Consider the following 20803-nt stretch of genomic DNA (forward strand, 5'->3'; position numbering starts at 1 on the left):
ATTTTACAGACTGACATAAAGTGCAAGACAGGACAGGTACCAATGATGGACTGGTAACAATCAGTTATCAATAATAAATACAGTACAAATGAACATTTAACATTCAACATTGAACATGTAGACAGAAGATAAGATAAATATAGAATGTAGACATTACAATAATAGACAATAATAACAGTGACAGTAGCAATAGCAACAGTAATAATAACAATAGTTATATAAAAGTAGTAGAGGTAACTGAGGGAGTGCAGTGGGAGAATGAACCACATATTAATGTTAGCCTAAGCCTATCCTAGCCTTGCCTTTCCTGCCGTACGGACTCATCTGAGACGCCTGGGCTGTAAAGGCAGCTCTGTGGAGGTGCTATTTGTTTGGCGGGACCTCCGGGACCCCCTTCTCATGACCACCGTGAGTGAATGAGGTTGTGCGTGTCCCGATGCTAAAACGAACAGATAACCACAATGGAGTTGAGTTTATTTGTACACAAGGAAGGGGGGAGGGGTGGTGGTGGTGCTGGGTGGAAGGATGGACCACCCAGCGAGATCCCAACAAGTAACATCCCCCCTTCTCTTCCTCCACCACCCCTTCTCTCTCTCGCTCACACTCTTCCACTTAGAAAATTCTAGAACACAGCCCTTCTTATTTGCTCTGCCTCTCTCTCTCTTTTTCCCCCTCTTTCTTCCCCTTTCTCTCCCTCACACACAGACACACACACAGGCATACTCTTTTGCTCTTGATGCCACCAGAGATTTATGGCATTCCATCGGCAACGCATCTCTTAAATTACAGGTCTGAAGATCCTTGGTCATGAGGGATGATGAGGCCTTGCCTCGAGGAAGATGCTCTGGCCTCCGTGTGATTTACATTCTATGGGCTTGTTTTGTGTCTGAGGCCAACTGGAGTCATTTAGGTTAATTGGTGTAATTGTCAGAAGATCCTTGTCTCTTTCTTCGCCCAAGTATCGTAATTTTGGTGTGTTTCAGTCCGTTGTTAATCACTCACTGTAATTGTTAATGAAACTCCCTCCCTCCTTTACTTGTTTCCTTTTCTCCTTTTTTTCTTTTGAAAGAGGTGTACGTTTATTTCAGGTTTTTCTAATCTCCCACTGTACAGGACCCACTTCCATCCCAGACCAAAGTAAGAAATCATTGAAGCCACTCAGAGGTCTCAAAAAGAATGTTGGAAGCTTAATATCTCATGTAGGAAGAGATTTGTTAGTGGGAAAGGACTCATGTTTTGACAACTTTTTTTTATCAATCAGAGCAGCGAAATTAGAGGGAGCTTTTTTTCTGAAAGAATATGAACTGCCTCAACTGAAACGCCTCATGCCACCTCTCCTTGAGTACTGGCCCTGGATGCCCCCACCTGTGCGAGAAGCACCTACAGTATTTCAAATCAGTCATCAAAGGTGCGCTGTGTTTGTTTATTTCCAGAATTCATGCTGCCCATTGACTAATATTACCTTTTTCATGAATATTTACCACCACCATCAAATTCTAAGTATTCATTATGACTGGGAAAATTGCACTTTTCATACATGAAAAGGGGGATCTTGTCCATGGCCCGCCATTTTGAACATTTTTCGCTGCAAAAATGCTAGACCATGCTAGAAAATATTAGTTTATTACTTCGTAAGCTTTCATGAAAAGATGAAATGTGGTAATAGGCAACCCAGTTTTAATGAGCAGCATAGTTGCAGTACCTTTTTTGACCATTTCCTGCACAGTGCACCTTTAACTGTCATTAGGCATCACACCAGGACCCTGCTCGACAGTAGTGGCTCCATACCAAGAGCCAGGTCGCTCCACTCCCAGGTGGCTACACTCTTCCCAAGGCCTGGATATTTAGACAAAGACGCCTTGCTGATGGCACTGTGTGTGTGCGTGTGTACGTGTGTGTGTGTGTGTGTGTGTGTGTGTGTGTGTGTGTGTGTGTGTGTGTGTGTGTGTGTGTGTATACGCGTGTGGGCACACACTCCTGGACTGTGTTCTGTGTCAGTCCCCACCCCTCGCAGCCAAATGTGACAGATGCTTGTGTTTTCCAGAGCTGGAGATCAGATGTCAGCCGACAGATCGTATATCAGGGCTCGCTCGCCTGTCTGTGGGTTGCATCCAGGGGTGTGTGTGTGTGTGTGTGTGTGTGTGTGCTGTGCGTGCGCGTGGGTGCGATGTGCTCACATTGTGCGTGCATGAGTGTGTGTGTTTTGAGTGGGTACATTGCCTGTTTGTGAGTGCCAGACTTCCTCTGCTCAGGCATGATGCATCATTAACAGCTCCACAGCATCCTAGGTAGTTGTAGCCCCCCTCTTCCTCCCGTAAGGTTAGAGAGAGACATATCAAAAACCTAAGTGGAGTTGAAAAGGAAGCGTCGGCTGCCAAAAAAGCTACTGATATTGTTATGAAGCCATGACTGTGTGACTGCAGTCTGGCCAACCCTTAGGTGCCATGCCCCCGCTATCAGGCTGCAAGGCTCTCCCCTTAATGCAGCTCTGGAGTGCTCCCTCCTCCAAATGAAGATGCTAATGTTTATGGCCTGATGGCTAAATGCTGGTGAGTGGCAGTTACAGTAAGTAGTGTAAGTGCAGTGGTACTTGTGAAGGCCGCCGGTGTCATAAATCAAGCGAGACGTGGATATAAATATGGCCCTGGAGCTCATCCAGGCATCTCCGCCACCAGGGGTGCTGACAAGGGGGTACAAAGGGGATAGTTGTCCCGAGCCCAGGGAGAGAGGGGGGCCGAGAATTGGGTCCTCATTACATGATCTGTATTGGGCTGAGGGGCACTTTCGGATGACTTTGTCCTGGGCCCAGCCAACGCTGTCAGCGGCCCTGTCCGCCACTACTAGCCTTCCAACTGCCGGGCCTCTCGCTCAGGGTGAAAACGTGCGTGTGTGTGTGTGTATCTCTGTGTGTGGGTGTGTGCGTGTGTGTCGGTGCCGGTGCAACATAGCTCACAGTGAGCGACGTGTACAGAGGGAGTGGAATCGATGATCAGAGCACCGGCCGGGGCTGGGCACTGCCTTCATTCATTGTGAGGGAGTGTGTGTTTGTGTTTGTGTGTGTTCGTCGGTGGGGGCTGGGAGGAGGAGGAGGAGGTGGAGAGTGGCGAGTGTGTTCTGGGTGGGGGGTTGTCCGCAGGGCTAATCACACTGGATGGTGAGAGACTTGCTAAGGCCACCCAAGTGGCACCCATTCTCCACCACACCACCACCCCACCCCCCTTCCAAAAAAACCCTTCATGGTTACTGGTGACCTCTACACATTACCAGAACACTTCCTCAATTTGTCTTCTGTGTTCTTCAGGCACAAACGAATTTCCTCTCTTTTTCACCCACGTTTTAAGGCACCATCCCTCTCCCATGCTCTCACGCCCTCTTTCAGCACTCGCACATTACAAAATTACTACTTTCTGGCCAGCGCAGAACAAAGGGGTGCATTGAGACTTTGTGTCCTGTGCAGTCTAATGACTTTTGAAACAATTCCAACAACACAACACTTAATGTGTCTTTTGCCCCCCTCAGCTTTTACACCTTCATAGCTGTGCACATCATCAGCATAGTAGCCCTTTTGTTGCCATGACGCATAGCACACAGTTGTAGCATAATTGATATGGAATTCATGTCGCTTTAACATCTCCTGTTAAGTTTGTTAGTTTGCTATGCATCCTTCTGTCACCTGATGATGATGAGTAATGGGTTTGACTGATGTGTGTATGCCAAGTCATAACTATGTAAGTACCAGGAATATGACAGACTTCTTAAAAGAAAGAGATCAATAGAAATGCCAAAAGACCAGGTTTACAAGTTTGAATAATACATATCTCGTACATTGTGCTTCATGTGTAACTCCAATTTGATGTTAATGTTGTGTATGTTCACATTGAAATAATACTTCCTTGTCTTTTCTATGCATGAAGTAGACTGTTCAATGTTACAATGTTTGTTTCTGGGGTTTTTTTCTGATTGAATAAACAGGGGTTTCCTGCTTAATCACATTCTGTCAGTTTCTATTATTGCAGCATTTTTACAGAATAAAAGGCTCATTAAGCCTTTTCCTAGATTTTGTCAAGAATATTTCCAATATGCCATGTCACTCACATACACTTCCCACGACAGAAAAAAAACAAATAGCTCACAAGTAGGTTTACAGATAAATAAAGCAATAAATACGTAAGTTGCTGGTGGTGTGGCCAGCAGAAGAAAAGTCTGTTTTTATGCCACCTGGCAGTGAGAGTTCAACAATACCTCAGTTAAAGAATCACAAACAAAGACTGGAAATAAAAAGAACACTTTTTTAAGGGAACCATTCATTATGACGACAAAGGAGGCGAGAAATACATTATCATAATTAATCTTATCTGTGGCTGTGGGTGGCGGAGCCTCCTTTTTGGACTGACGGAGCCTTACAATGCCTGTATGTACACATTATTGTGTTACAAAGCACTTTGGGGGCTAAGAATATTTTAAGCTTTGTAAACATTCACCAAACAAGTCTTGAATGTTGGCTTCAAGGTGGCATCTCCCCGGGTCTTTTATTTTTACAAAGCAACATGGTCAGCAAGAACCCATTCAGTTGAACACTTTTGCTTCCCTTTGGTAAACATAGATTTTTCATAAAATGTGGGTTTTTGCATTTTAGTAGGACATATTTAATGTTGCCAACAAAGAGTATAAATTCCATGTCTTGTTCATAGACTGCTGCCAATTTTATTTGGCTCTTATTCTGACACATGACAGTGTAGCATAAAGGCAAAATAATCAATATTTTCACCTTTTTAATGGGTCCCTTTGATGTTCGAGAAAAACATTCTGTCTTCACGCTTACTCAGAAATAGTTGTAAATGTGCTGTTGCACGTACAACTTGTTAAGATGTATTGTGTGCTGATAGTTCCATATGCAGGCATATGCGGCTGTTTTTTTCATCACTGCCTAAAAAGTCCATATAGGTCTAAACAGGCCATGAGCTGGAGGTGATAGGAGATAATTCTGGAGATAATACAGACCCTACTACTACTATGACTACTACTACTACTACTCATCATCATCGTCATCATCATCATCATCATCATCATCATCATCATCATCATCATCATCACCACCACCATAATAATAATTCTAAACGTGATCATACTCATAACATAATCATAATCATAATCATAATACCCTCGCCGTAGAATTTCATCCAAAGCATCACTACTACTGCGCTTCATAGTTGTTGGCACGTTATCCCTATATGTTCAACAGCAATGAAGGGCCTATCCATGACCGCCTCTGCCACCCATTTCACAAATAAATGCAAGACTGCAGCTTTATGATAAATAAACACCCAGTTGCCTGCCAAGCCATTCAGCTGCTGCGTGATGGGTGAGCGAGAGAGGGGTTCCGTAGTTTTGCAATTGTGCACTCACACAGGCATACAAACACACACACACACACACACACACACACACACACACACACACACACACACACACACACACACACACACACACACACACACACACACACACACACACACACACACACACACATGCACCAGGATGGGCCGGAGCCGTTTATGTTTGGGGGCCGTGTGATGGCAGATTTCTGGACAGCGCATGGTCATCTCCCTGGTTTATTTATCCAAGGCCTCTAGACCTCGGCCCGGACCTCCCTCAGTTTGTTAGGCTTAAAGGGGCCCCCTACCGCACAGAGTAATTCCTCACATTCCACATCAGCTCCCATTTCCAGCTGCCTTTTCCCTCAACGTATGAAACAAATTTGAGAAATAGGATCGGCACCACATCATGGCCGGCCCTGGTCCGATCCAAGCGCAGGCAGCCATGAGAGCTGTGGCGGGCGGGCGGGCAGGCAGGCAGGCCGCAGCCTCGACAGGTAGCCTATACCTGCCCGGTAACATTCATGTGGGCACATCATGGGACGGACTCAGTCCTGCACTGTGGACGTTTGACTGGACTCTTGGGTCAAAGGCACAATTATGAATGAATACAGGCGGTGTGTGTGTGTGTGTGTGTGTGTGTGTGTGTGTGTGTGTGTGTGTGTGTGTGTGTGTGTGTGTGTGTGTGTGTGTGTGTGAGAGAGAGAGAGAGAGAGAGAGAGAGAGAGAGAGAGAGAGAGAGAGAGAGAGAGAGAGAGAGAGAGAGAAAGAGAAAATCATTTTAGTGTGCAAAACTTGTCAGTTCAACATGAATTTTGTAATGCTTCATGAAGCAGCGCTCTTTACTTCTTTGAGGCAACTTGTGAAAGAAAGTTAAACCAAACTGTCTCAATTTAGATTTTTTTCCTTAAAAAAGATGACCCATCATACAATCTTGTATTGAACGTATATACTCACTAAAAGCTATTAAGGTTCATTTTTAGTGTCAAAGTTCCCATAGATAGAAGAAGGAAGGACCACACAACATGCGTGCGTAATAACCATTTTGGACAGTTTTGGATATCATAACGCACACATTGCACTACGGTGGAAAGCGACACCCTGTTGGTGGGTTTGAGAATTTCACCTAAAAATATTTTTTTGTCTAAAATTTAAATAAGACATTTATTAATGGTTAGGTTTAACCAATGTTTTGAAACGAAAAATCACAATATCCCGATTTTAAAAAATGATTTGCAAAAAAATGTTTCCAGTGTATGTGTTGAAACATTTATGATGTTTACAAACATTCCATTTTGTGAATGAATGAAATTTTAGACGACTGTCCAGCTGAAGGTATCTGGTAGTGGAATGGGGAGTAATCTAATACGGTAGCCTACATATAGCATGCAACCCGGAGCGCACGGACGCACATGGATTTTCCATTTATTCTGTTCCCGCTTCAAGCCTAAAGTGCCAGAGGACTCTAACATGCTCTACTTTAAATTTCATTGAGCACATCATACGCGAAATATCGCAAGTTGTCCCTGGTTAGTATGAACAGATATCTTCTGCTAGTACAGGCAATTGGAAACGTGCAGAGCAGAGCAGGGTTGCAGTGTGCTGAGTTTATTGAAAGAGTTCCTCTCTCTGACGCCCCCTTGCACTCCCCCTCCCTCCGATGATTTGAAGGGCTGCCTGGGTGGTCTCCCTCTCTCTCCACTTTGGTGAGCTGTTGCTTAGCAGCTAATAATAGGAGATGTTTGCAAAGTAATTTGCCTCTTCCTCGGCCAATGAGAACCAGAGCACTTTTCCATCAAACCACCCTTTTCAGGATTTGTAAAGAGGCTACCTTCTCCAAATGTTACTGCTACAGGATCAGAAGCAGACAGAGAATTCTGCTCGCGACTCTACTCTGGTTTAAAACGTTGTTTTATAAGCTATTGGGACGAATGAAGACCGAAGGATTTATACGGATTCGGGCACATAATGTTGGGATGGGGTTGCAAGACTTTGACTCACGGAAAGACTAGTGAATATTCAAACTTTCGTCCTGTGGATGCGCTCATTCTCTATATTGGATTACTATCGCATCAGTCGAACTCAGAGAGTTTCTTTTTAACTTTATTCTGTGCTCCGTTTTCTCACTTGGACTATGGCCTCGGATCCTAGAGTCCCCGGGGCCGGTGTTTTTGGAGATTTACCCCCCAGTTATACGCGGTCCCCGCCGGCTGTGAACTCAGATCTCCTCCGAAGACCTAGTTACTGCCACGCCGCTTTTGCATTAAAACAGATTTCTAAGGTGACACATTGCTTCTTTTGGGTATCTCAGATATCAATTTCAGACATCATCGCGTCGTTGTCTTAGTTCCAAACTCGGAGCGCAACTTTTACATCTCGTTTATCACCAAAGCTATTTGGTGCTAAACCAGCATAGGACAACAAGTTTCAGCGTAACGTAGGCTACATGTGCACTAGCCCATGTTTAGTACCACACACTAGGTTGTAGTTATAGCCAGGGAGCCCTTTCGCGGTGGGCGAGTAGGGTCGATGTCGATGAGTGCTGATAATTTCATGAATGAAAACACGTCTCTTCATTCATTTTTGTTCTACATCACATGTTAAATACCTGCATTATTTCACCAAATTCTTGCTGTTGGCTACGGTGTTTGGAACGAGTGTCAGCTGTACCCAAATGCGTAATGTTACTTTTAGAAGCGGATGACCCTGCATTATTATTGATGTTTAGTCTGAAAATGTGGTGGGTCTTTCACAGGAATTCCGTGATTAAGTTTTATCTGACAAAGCATCACTGAACCGCATGAAGTGCTTGGATATGTGTCAAAACTCTGATGAGTGAAACCAAAACATGTCCAGTTGCTGTAGCAAGCTCGTTGTTTAGGGGTAGTCTTTTGGACAACTTTAAATGATGATTCATTTTTATTATTTATAACAGTAGCAAGATGTGTCTTCAAAACCTTAAGATTTGTTCTCCTTTTGCTGCTGCTATTAAATCATGATCTGCAGTCAGGCATGAATCACATTTGTTCTGCTTAAAACGTCAAAATAGTTTGTTATTATGTTGATATGACTTATGATTAAAAATGGGAGTTCACAGATTAATGAGAGAAACAGATTTAGTTTTAAATTCATCTTACCCAAAGACTTGTAATGTGGTATGGATGTTTGAAAGACCTTTTTTATACATCAGCACAGTTTGTATCTGTTCCACTGGTTTCACCTTCTATAAGGGGCTTCCAGCAGCAAGTAAGTGATGTGTTTGGTCTAAAGTAGTTGGTGATGATGTGTGAATTGCTGAACGTCTATGCAGTACGTAAACTTCAGGGATTTCTGTGTAGTCAAATGTCACTGATGGCCTTTTGGGGTATTCCACTGCAGCCAACTACTACTCTTAATCAAGTCTACAGCATGACATCTCTCAGAACTGAAATTCATATCGTAATACATTAGTTATAACTATATACAACTATTAAACTTTGGTGGCTTAGGTCATGACAGGGATGGACTATGTGTAGTCTGTTAGTCTGGGACATTCTGTATGTGATGTGTCATGTGGATTTGGTGTAACAAGTGTGGGGATGCAGCACAGCGTGTGTATCTCTGTGAGTTCGGTTTAGAGGAATTAAACTCACAGATAGACATTTTTCATCCAGTGGAATTATACACAAGACACAGTAGGTGAGCCCTCTTAAATGAAAGTGTCAGCTTTGTTTAAAACCATGAGTTTGCTGTAGGTGACGTCCCGCCATGTTGTACAGCTAAGTCCAAGTATGGCAACAGTGATCTCTAACAATGTCACTGTATTTATTAACAAATCTGCTTCTCCCTCTCTCCTTGACGCATCTCAGGGGAAGGCTGTGGGTCAGAAAGCACCGCTGTGGATTCGGGCGAGATTCCAGGCCCTCCTCTTTACTCTGGGCTGTCACATCCAGCGACATTGTGGAAAAGTCCTTTTCATTGGACTGCTTGTGTTCGGTGCCTTTTCTGTGGGTTTGCGGGTCGCTGCCATCGAAACAGACATTGAGCAGCTATGGGTGGAAGGTGAGTTCAAGATTTCAGCTTCTGGTTTGTTTGTGAGTTCATTCTCTCTCTCTCTCTCTCTCTCTCTCTCTCTCTCTCTCTCTCTCTCTCTCTCTATCTATCTCTCTCTCTCTGTGTGTTTGCGTGTGTCAGAGTTTGCATGAGAGTAACTCACTGAATGTCTTCCAATGGACTTTAACTGAGACAGAGTGAGTAAGAAAATGATGAGAGTAAGAAATCATTCTTTCAGAAAAAATGTTTGTGCAATCTGTAATCAGAATCATCATGGGCCTGAAATGGCTTCATCTTTCTTCTCACATCTTTCCTCGCCTCACAGTGTTTTTTCCTCTCTTCTTCTCCTCATGGCCTTCTTTCTTGTTTACACTCTTGCCTCAAATCAGCACGAACAAGCGAGTGGCAGGGCATTACTTTGTTGTACAACACTTTGGCTCTCAGATTTTTCTTTAGGTTTACCTCCTCACGTGTAGAAGAAACATACATCTTCTGTTTAGACATTCCATATCTTCTGTCACGCATTGCTAGAATTATTTTTCTAGCCACAAGTAGGCCCCTCTCGTTCTTTACCCTCCATATCAGACTGTATTGTTAGCAGTTGGTGCCTGTTGTCGTTCTTCTGTTCTCATTTATTTCTTTATTTATTTATTTATTTATGAATGAGCAATACCTTTCTATGTGACCTGCTTATTTGTGCACATTCAGTCAGCTTTATTTGGTTTTCACACTGCCAAATTCCTCCTAAGCCCCTTGGCTTTCGCCGCTCTCCTGAGCCCCAGAGCCGAGCAGATGGGCTGTGTGAATCGTTAGCCATCTTTGAGCCACTGACCCTCCCCCCTTCAGCTCCCTGTGTGGTCCTTAACTATTCTTGGATTCCATTCAACAATAAAGGCACCCCATTTTCCCTTCTCTCGGCTCTGAAAAAAAATATAATAAATGAATGCAGCTGAAGTTTACCCACCTGCTCTACACACACTAAAAGGAGTCACAGCAGTTGTAGTGTAAACAGGGTGTGCCCCCCCCCCCCAATTCCTCTGCGTTGTGTTTTGGTTGATTCATTTTCATGGAAGGTTGGGGCAATGTGGTTTGCCTGGGTGGTTTGTCTCATTGGACCACAGTGTTAGATTGCATTGTTGTCTTGAGCGTAAGGTTTTAGGCCACATGTTACTATGTGTTACAAATAGTTATTGTGTTTTATTTGTCTGATTAGTAACATTTTAGCTTTGTGACTTTTGTCCACACACAACATTTTGACCGTGAAGTCTGTACTTCGGGTTAGCGGCCTAACTCTGGGAGAAGGGTGTCGCCAGATGAATTTGTGTGTTAATGTAAAGCAGACATTTACTGTGAGTGGAGTTTTTTCAGAGAATTGCCAAATTGCTGAAAAGGGATGGCTGTGCCTTTAAGAGGCTGTGCCCATGTTTCTAAAGTTTCTGCCTGCGTTGTTTCCCCCAATAGCCCATTGACAAAGCAGCTCAGGGCTGAATGGAGAGTAAGTGGTTTGGTAACAAGGAGAGGTTAGTTCTCACACACACACACACACACACACACACACACACACACACACACACACACACACACACACACACACACACACACACACACACACACACACACACACACACACACACACACACACACAGGGGATTTTTTTTTTTTAAAGAGGAAAAATGTAGAATTTAGAATATGGTTTGTCTTCTGGTGTGCTATCGTAGGTGTATTAAAATCTTTCAGGTTATGTCATTGCAGGAACTACTAGTAAGATTTAGGTGAACTGCTTTGCTTTATTGCTAAGTAGTTTCCATTTAGCATGGAAACCTTGTCTTTGTTGTTGTTGTACTCTGGTGTACTTCCCACCATTACTTGCATGGGTAATAGGCTAACTTTGCCTTCCCAAACAACATCCTGGTGGGCCCATCTTTAGCTGTACCGTTCCCCTTTAAGTGGCCCGGAGAGAAGCAAAGTGCAGACAGGAGGCATCGTGGCCTGACACGTCCCCAGCTGTTTGTATGGGAGCATATGCCCCCATCAGTTACCCCGGGGCTGTAACCACCCCCACCTCCTTGTCTCTCCCCCCCTCCTACCCAGCCCCACCCAGATGTCACCATGGCCACCTAGTATGGACATCTGAAGTGTCAAACTGGACCACCATGGCAACTTTAATTGCTTCCTCCGGCTCCAAAGTGACGTGTGAAAACTGTTGCCCCTGCTCCTGTACTCTACTAGCGACTATAGGCAGACATTTGAAATTGTTAAAGTTCATGGGGCTTACTTTGGATTGATGTGAAGTGTGTCAGAATATAGACTTTATCTTCAATGACAAAGGGAAAATGTGAGATTGTTTGGCACAACTGATCTTTCTGGTCAATTTCTGGTGTTGAAATAAGAGTTCTATTGAACTATAGCTTTTACATCATGGAAAGGTCTCACTTTTCGCTTATCAGTTCACTATCAGTGACTGGTTAACTATTGCTGGTTTGTGGAATCCTGAGATTGCCACTATTGTCTGGTTGCACTTTGCAGATTAGACAGACTGAAGGAAGATACAGGCTGGAATGCCTTCACATTCTCATTATTCCAATGTTCTAAAGGCAGCAAAAATTGGCGTCTTGAGTGAGACACTGAAGCAAAATAATCTGGGGCAGGAATTATGATGGGATTTTGGTTCTAGGCCTTTGTTTAGACGCAGCCATCTTGGTTTCATATGACACCCGCTCTAGTATTTTATGCTCTGTTCAGGAATTTCTTTGTAAACGAACTGCCTATATTTTCAGTATAAATGACTTTAAGGCACTTTGGTTATATGATCACTTGTTTGAATAACGTAGGCCTCCCCCGTGGTTTGCTCTAAATGATGTGGTCATTATTGCAAAGGACCCCCAAAAAGCTCGTTGCGCATTTTGTGTTTTAAACATTTTAAACAGAAAGAAATGTTTATGTACTTGTATGTACTCATAAGTTAATTTTTGTCATCCGTCTTGACACGAATTTTGGGGAGCTTGACAGACATGTACACACAGTCAAGCTGTGCAAACATTACAAAAAGTGAGCAAGGATATCTGGGTAGCAGACCTCTCAGAGGTTTATAAAGCCACTATGCAGCTAAAGCGAAGTGGGGGAAAAGAACATGTACACATGGTCAGTGTGAATGGCCTTTTCCACCGGCAGAATAGTAGGTACCTTCCAGAGAATTTGCACAAACCCTAGCTTTTGAGGGGAGGACATGTGGACTTTTCTGTGTTTGGAGCAGTTATCTAAACAAAAAAATGCTAGGTAAATGCAATGATTCATTAGAAAATACACAGTCGTCCAGTCCGGGGCCGGCTTCAAGAGAAAGCAAGCTCTATGGAGCATTATTTGAGGTGAATGGCAAGCCGCAGTACCCCAGCTACATAAATAAACCCAAACTGCCGAGACTCAGACCTCACCAGTAGAAAGAACAAACAAGGCTCGAGTCAACCTGGGTCAGTTGAAAATGTTTATTTCACCCCCCCAACCCCCCACACCACCACCACTCGTAGCCCCCCAACCCCAGCCACAGCCAAGCAGAAGGCCTCCAGCCCCCATTCCTCAAAACAGCCTCATGTGCTGCATATTCAGTCCAACAGGCCTCTCCTTCGTCACAGAGGGTCGAGCTTGTGTGCATGGTGATTGCAAGAACTCCCAGCTTTTTAAGACACACTTTTATGAAGCGTTTCTCTGTGGTGAGACCAACATGCCTTCGTAATTCTGCAATAGCTACGTAACACATTCACAATTCCCTACACTTGATTTTTGTTTTACATGAGTGTTAAGGTTTCATTATCACTGAGTTGTGAAACGCATTTCAGTGTAATTTTGTCTGTCCGATTTAGTATGTACTTTTTAACTTAACATTTAGGATATGATGGTGCTGCAGACATTTTATCAGTCAGTATCCCAGGTCCCTCTGACACCCTCATTTTCTTTCGTTTTGACAGTTTTTATTTCCTGGTAAGAATGGTCTTGTTTTTGATCCACACTAAATAACGTGACACCAGTCACCTTTCTCTGCTTCTCCAGTTTTTCCCTCTCTACACCATTTGCCCCTTCATTAAATCAAGGAAGAAAAAACATTTTCTTGGTACTTGGCATTGGGGAGGTGTAGAGACTAGGTGGTGGTGGTGGGGGTATTGGTCTCTGGGCTCAATAAATTCATTTCTAGCCTGAATGCAACCAGCAATGTGGAAAAATTTTCCCTTTCACCATTGGATGAATGTATGTTTCAACCACACATTAAGCTGCATTAGCAGCCAGTGGAGTGCCTAATGTGAGCATTTTTCACAGCAGCCAACACTAGGGATGATTAGCATAATTAGTACAGGGAAGGCTATACATATGGAAATAGCAAGAGCCTAAATGCCAACACCAGTGGAAATTTATGTCAGCACTGACAGAAGTATCGGCTTTGAATAGGTCGTAACTGAAACTAAGTATTTTTTTTTTTTTACTCTTAGCAATGATCACCCCCAACCCCACACCCCCATCCCTTGCCTAATTTTGTTTACAGATATAGTTTCTTCTTAATTTTCTTGAAAACACGCACTGATTGCACTGGAGTCCATTCACTGTCACTGGTGTGGGCAGACATTGCTACAATGACAATCCTGTCTTTTTGTGTAGCTAAGGTATAAAAGCCGGAGTCCACCACCCCTCCGCCTGTTTCCCAACCCCTTCTGCATCGTCTCATTTACTGAAAAAGTCTCAGGCCATTTGCTTTTGTTGAGAGACTTTCTGTACGGTTTTCCCGGTTTTGTTGGGAAACATAAAAAAAAAAACACGCATTCAGGCCTTCGCCTCCTCTGTTTGTGTGTCTCTTTCTGTATGAGCGGTTTAGATGGAACAGCCTCTCAGTCAAAAGCCCTCCTCAGAGCCTGGGCTGGGCGGTAAGGAAGGACAGCCTGGTCATGGATGGGGTATTAAGAGTTGCAGTGTTGCAGCAGAGGTTTGGGAAAAGATGTGTGCTGCAGCAGCGGCCAAATCGACCCCTATTGTTTTCATAATTTCATAGATCTTGAAAATGTTTTATGGTCGCGGGAGACAGGCAGGATATATGGATGACGAGAAGAAAATAGATGAGGTGTGCGTAGATACAACCGTGAATGTGTTTATGGGTGTCTGCATATGTATATACTGTATATATGCTCTTGGCCAGTTATGTGTGTGTGTATTTGCCAGAGCAGAGGAGTCTCTATGTTTTGTTGGGAGGCACTGTAGTGTGACCCTGTAGTTTGTGGCTCGGGCCTGGGTGGCAGAACCAGGTAAGAATGTCTCTTTCAGCAGCACTCTTCCTTGTGGGACTTCCTCCAAGTCAGCATGGGTCCTTTCAGAGGCCTCCTAATCCAGCTAATCTGGACCACAACACTTTGAAGGTGGCCCAGCCCTGCCCAATGGATAGAGCACTTGGATTCAGCCAGCGCTAGGCTAGCTCTTGATCGCTCGCTCGCTTGCTGGCGAAAGCTTTATTTGTGACTGTTTCAAGAGTACATTGTGTGGGCCTGGGCCTGGGCTGGCTGAAGTCTTGGCTGCTTGAGTGTCTGGACCACCTTGGTCAGTGGAGACTCCTTTTATTGGGGTAAAAAACGATTTGATTCATTGGCCCTCGTGGGCTGTGGGAAAATACAGTTGCTGCGTTACAGATGATTGCCATTATCAGTATGTGGTCGTCTACTACCCTGAATCGAGCTAGCTGGTTCCCTCAGGGATATCCCTTGAATGAGCCCATGTGTGTTTATGTGTGTGTGTGTGTGTGTGTGTGTGTGTGTGTGTGTGTGTGTGTGTGTGTGTGTGTGTGTGTGTGTGTGTGTGTGTGTGTGTGTGTGTGTGTGTGTGTGTGTGTGTGTGTGTGTGTGTCCTTGGATTAAATTGCTATGAGCAGCTTTAGTCAGTTTTTATGTATCAAAATAGCTTCAGGTCCAAATCCTTGACCCCATTGTTATTCATACATCATACAGTGACGTATGGTGGAAACTTTAATGAGGCATCAAGGGGGGGGGATGCTCTTCTCCAGGTGTCGTGGAGGTCGCGTCAGGGCCCTCTGATGTGCCACGGCGTTGCGGTAATGACGGGCATTTACCTCCCGCTTGTTGACCCCTTCCAGCAATGCGGGGGTGGGGTGCTGGCGAGTGGCAACATTGAGCGCCGAGTAGTCATCATGGTTGGGGTGGGGTAGATTGGAGTGGACACAAGTGAGATTGGAGCTGACAGGGTCCAGCAGTGGGCTGACACCGGGGGAGGGTGGGGTGGGGGGATGTGGGTTGCTCCATCTCCATGGTTAATTACATGTCACTTGCCATGCTGCCCACTGTGCGAGGGAAGCCCTCACACCACCAGCGCCTGCCTTTAGCTCTGCAGCCACTAGCACACAATCTTTAGCCCCTGGGCGGGGAATGGGAGGCACTTTCTTCCTCCTCAGACCATTACTCCAATTGTGTTTCCCCCTGCTAGGCTAGGTCAGGCTAGCACCCTTTTTAGAGCTTTCAGCCGCACTCTTCAGAGCACACCAGTTAGTTTCATTTCGATGGCAAAATATCACAGATTGGAGTTCTGCGTAGACCCGGTTGGGTTTGTGATCTTGACTGGTGCGACAGGGAAGTTGTTTCACTCCCTGAATGAAAGAGGACCCCAACTTATAGGGGAGAACTAACCTGCAGTGGTGATGTCATCTCTCAGGCTATGAAAACTCAACAAAAAGAGGGGCCCTGCTTCTGAATGGGAACTTGGATCCCCTTAACTTCACATCATAGTAAAGTTTCCCTATATGTGGGTCAACTTTTTAAAAAAAAAAATTAATTCTCAGCAGTTACTTATTTCACAGAGCTCTGTTGTAACTTAACTAAACACACACATTTATTAGCTTTCTGAGTCACTGTGATACTTAACGCCACACTCAACTGCTGCATGGGAAACTTTAAGTGTGTTGTTACATTGTACCGTGGGCAGCGTGTCTGGGATAACTCTAAATCATTTACTCAAAATGACCCACCACCACCACCTCCCCTCTGGCTCAGAGATCTGAGTTGGTATCCTCCAGCAGTCCTCCAAAAAGTTTCAGCCTGTTACCGCAAGTCAAATCGCTGCACAGCCCAGCTGAGACAAATGTGCAGCCCAGGGGTGCATTTCTCGAAAGCGTGGTTGCTAACTATGGTAGCTACTTTGTTGGTTGCAATGCAATTTCCCATTGGCAACTACCCAAGTTGCTAACGGCTAACAACTAAGCTTTCGAGAAATGCACCCCTGATTTGTATTTTGCGCCCTGGCTCTCGTGTGGCAGACGCTGTGAAGTATTTTGCGCGCCTGTCTCTTTAAGCGTGTGGCAGCCCGGCCCAGCGAGTCGAGAGGCAAGGGGAGGCGAGGCAAGGCAAGCCGAGCTCCCATCTGGAGGGTGGCTGGGCTGAGGCTGTGAGGGAGCGGTGACGGAGCGCCCCAGCCCAGTCAGCTCACTCTAGCTGGGTGGTCCAGATGGGAGGAACGAGACACAAATAGCTATAATTTACTTCAGGAGCCCCTGTAATTACCGGCCCAAGGATTCGAGCTGGATTTCTGCAGATGCCCGAATGCATTAAATATGAATACAATGTTTGGAAAAGTGAAACAAAAAGTTGTGTTTGCATTTGTGAATGGAGTTGGTGTGTGCTGGTGTTTTTTTTTTTTTTGCTTGGCCTGGATCTCGTACGCAGATCTCTGATGGAATGTATTTACATACCCTAGCTGGAACGGGTTGCCATACAACAGGCAGTGTAGTGATAATGTGTCATGAAACATCACGGGTAGCATGCTTTTTCATGTAAACATGCTTTGGGGGAGAGCTAAATTTCCCCCTCAGTATCTGTCTTTGTTTGCTTTTCATGAGACTCACCGAATACTTTGTCTGTATGATCTGGCAGAACGATTCGTGGTTGTCCTGACTGAGCCATGGCGTCTTCCTCTCGTTCAGTGCAAGAGAGGGGCTTGAAGCCATTTGGTTGTGTGGGCCAGAGAAATCGCTTGAGAGAGCTCTCCCAGTTAGTCTTGTTTTTTCTCTCCCTTGCCATGTCTCCCTCTTTCACTCTCTAGTGCTCTCTTGAAATCTCTTACTTTGTTGTTCTCTCTCTCTCTCTCTCTCTCTCTCTCTCTCTCTCTCTCTCTCTCTCTCTCTCTCTCTCTCTCTCTCTCTCTCTCTCTTTCTCGTCCCCTCTCTCGTTCTCTCAATTAAGTCAGGCAAGGCTTTGGGCTTTGGAAGAGTGAGACACACAGAGAGAAAGAGATAGAGAGGGGGGGAAAGAGAGAGAGAGAGAGAGAGAGAGAGAGAGAGAGAGAGAGAGAGAGAGAGAGAGAGAGAGAGAGAGAGAGAGGCGAGGTGGGCTCCGCTCAACTAGCCACTGTGGGGTTGTCATCATGTATTGGGACACGGCGGAGGGCTAGACGGGGCTGCTCTGATCTGCGTCGGTCGGTGTGTTTCATGTGCCCTTGGCATGCCTGCAGATACCCTGCACACTCTTTTCACCACAGCCTCCGTTAATTAGGGGGCTGGGCTCCGGAGTTTCCTCTGCTCTCTTTGATGCTTTTCATCCAAGGGCTCTGCATACCACATGAACAGCGTTTCTCTGCCTCTCCTCCTCCACCACCACCCTCTCCCCCTCCCTCCATCACCACCACCAGCACCACCACCAGCAGCAACAGCAGCAGCAGTGGCTTTTGTTCTTCATCGCTCTCTCTCTCTCTCTCTCTCTCTCTCTCTCTCTCTCTCTCTCCCTCTCTCTCTCTCTCTCTCTCTCTCTCTCTCTCTCTCTCTCTCTCTCTCCATCTCTCCATCTCTCCATCTCTCTCTCTGTGTCTCTCACCCTGACGGCTTAGTTCTGGGATGGTGGAGGCCTGTTCTTTAAAGCTGTGGACGCTAACCAGTCCATCCGCCTGGCTGGGATTTTCCTGTGTACCATGCAGTGTGTGTGTGTGTGTGTGTGTGTGTGTGTGTGTGTGTGTGTGTGTGTGTGTGTGTGTGTGTGTGTGTGTGTGTGTGTGTGTGTGTGTGTGTGTGTGTGTGTGTGTGTGTGTGTGTGTGTGTGTGTGTGTGTGTGTGTGTGCGTGTGTGTGTGTGTGTGAGTGTCGGGAGGTAGGTGGTTGAGTGGCTGGGGGTTTTGAATGAATGGGTTGGGGTTAGGCTGCTCACGTGACTGGGATCCAGACGCTGTGTGATCTGCTTGGGTCGGCTCGGCCTGGTGGTGGCTGGGGAGACGAGGAGGGAGGGAGGGAGGCCTGTGACTGGCAGGCCACCCTGAGGCTCGTGTCACCAGTCCATCCGCCATGGCCACCAGGGCCAGTGGGAAAGGAAGAGAGAGAGAGAGAAAGAGCAAGGAAGAGCGAGAAAAGTTTCCCAGACACACATCTGTTTTCCAGGAGGCATCAATAAGTAGCTTTTTTGGCTGACTCGGCTTGGCCAGACGTGTGTGTCTGACAGTGCCTGCGAAACCAACCGGCAAGCATGGGGCATGGCCGTCTGTGAAAGGAGGTGTGTGTGTGCTCCGTGTCTGAGTGTGTGTGTTTATTCTTACCACCCAAGAGTGTTCTTGTTCTGGTTTATTTTCTCCTATAGTCCTGTGTATTGGTTCAAGCTGAGCGTGATTTTGTCAATGGTTCATTTGCCTTACACAGCTTTTTCCTGCATGTTTTTTGCGAGCTGTCTTATAGAAAGTACAGCAAGTTCAGTGATTATATCGAGGTGCAGTTACATCTTCACCTGGCATTGTTCCTGTTGACCTGGAGTCTCTATTATTATTTGTATGCCAAGAATTGTGAATCATTGTGAAGTGGGAGAGTGGCACAGAGAACACCGGCCTGATATACTACCGTCCACCTGGGGACTGTTAAGAACATCCCTCCTATCCCCTGCCTCTTTTTAATCATTCTCTTTTCCTTGTGTTTTTTTTTTTACAGCTGGAAGCCGTGTGAGCCGCGAATTACGCTACACAAAGGAGAAGCAAGGAGAGGAGTCCGTGTTTACCTCGCAGATGCTGATACAAACTCCCAAACAGGAAGGCACTAATATTCTTACCCAGGATTCCCTGCTTCTTCACCTGGAGGCAGCGCTCTCTGCCAGCAAAGTCCAGGTCTCCCTGTATGGAAAGTAAGTCTACTACGCCCATGAATCATGGAAGTTCTCGTCTTTTGCTGTTGTTGACACTGGCAATCAAGTCAAGTCAGTCCAGTGGAGATTTGCCATAACTGATGAGTGTAAACACTTGATATCTCCTCAGGTCATGGGATCTAAACAAAATCTGCTTCAAGTCTGGAGTTCCAATCATTGAAAATGTCATGATTGAAAGGGTAAGCCTATTTTTCTATTTTTCATGTCCCTGTAGAGCTCTCACAAGAGCTCACAGAGCTTAATACAGCCTGCAAGGTCTCCAGGATCTTGGCCTTGGATCAGTTTTGATGATGTTCTCCATTTGCGAAAAATGTGCCAGTTTGACTAATGGCCAATTGTGTCTGTCTTTTTCAGATGATTGACAAGCTTTTCCCGTGTATGATTATAACCCCTCTGGACTGCTTTTGGGAAGGCTCCAAGCTGCAAGGAGGCTCGGCTTACTTACCGTGAGTCTACCAGCCAATCATAGAAATCATACAAAAGCTGCTCTTACTGCCACCATGTAGCTGAGATGAGGAAAGTCAGTGAGTGAGGTTGCAAGCGGAGTATCTGACATCTGTTGTCTGTCAGAATTTTTTTTTCACATAGGGTATGTGTGGGACCTGCGCCAGGCTCCGTAAGCTCACTTGACCCGCGCGATTCACGCACACTCCTGTAACAAGGGGGTCATCATGTCAGCCCAACTACAGTGTTGGCAGCAATAAACTCCCAACATTAAGCTCCGAGCAAAGAGCTCCATTTAGTCCGTTGATAAGCAGAGGCCTGGTTCAGTCGTCGCCTCTGCTAGTCCTGTCATCAGAGCGGTGAGGGGGCTTTACCGGACTCCGGCGAGCCTCCGCTAACACCCCCGCTGCCATGCCCCTCCTCCCAAAGCTCCTGCCAGAGGAAGCCCTAATGGAAAAGGGACAGCGAGAGAGTGGGAGAGCGAGAGGGAGTGAGAGAGAGAGAGAAAGAGAAAGGGAGGCAGGGAGGAGGAGATGGTTGCTACAGGGTGGGTGGGTTGGGTAAAGGGGTGGCGTAGGGTAGGAGGGGGTGGTAGGGTAGGGTAGGGGAGTCTTTGGGTCAGACAATGGTAAGCATTCTTTCAGTTTACGAGTGAGTGTCCATCGGTGTGGGGGCCCCAGAGGGGGCCCCGGCTTTGTCAGCACTGGGTAACACTGCGCATTCTCATGGTAATCGGCTGGGCTCCGAGCTGTAAGTCCAACAAATAAAATGGGCATTATTCAAGTAGTGGGCCCAAAGAGACAGAGAA

At 45.7% G+C, this 20803-nt stretch overlaps 1 protein-coding gene across 1 annotated transcript in view; it reads left to right on the top strand.

Moving 5' to 3' along the window:
- Window positions 1–7194: 7194 nt before the first annotated feature.
- Window positions 7195–20803, top strand: part of ptch2 (patched 2) — a 36329-nt gene continuing 22720 nt past the window's right edge. Inside the window, exons 1-5 of the mRNA XM_063218932.1 lie at window positions 7195–7656; window positions 9224–9416; window positions 19341–19530; window positions 19661–19730; window positions 19906–19997. Coding sequence (XP_063075002.1) covers window positions 7510–7656; window positions 9224–9416; window positions 19341–19530; window positions 19661–19730; window positions 19906–19997 — 692 coding nt within the window. The 5' untranslated portion in view covers window positions 7195–7509. The remainder of the gene's footprint in view (window positions 7657–9223; window positions 9417–19340; window positions 19531–19660; window positions 19731–19905; window positions 19998–20803) is intronic.

This window comes from Engraulis encrasicolus, chromosome 16, assembly GCF_034702125.1.
Source record: "Engraulis encrasicolus isolate BLACKSEA-1 chromosome 16, IST_EnEncr_1.0, whole genome shotgun sequence".
NCBI lineage: Eukaryota > Metazoa > Chordata > Actinopteri > Clupeiformes > Engraulidae > Engraulis > Engraulis encrasicolus.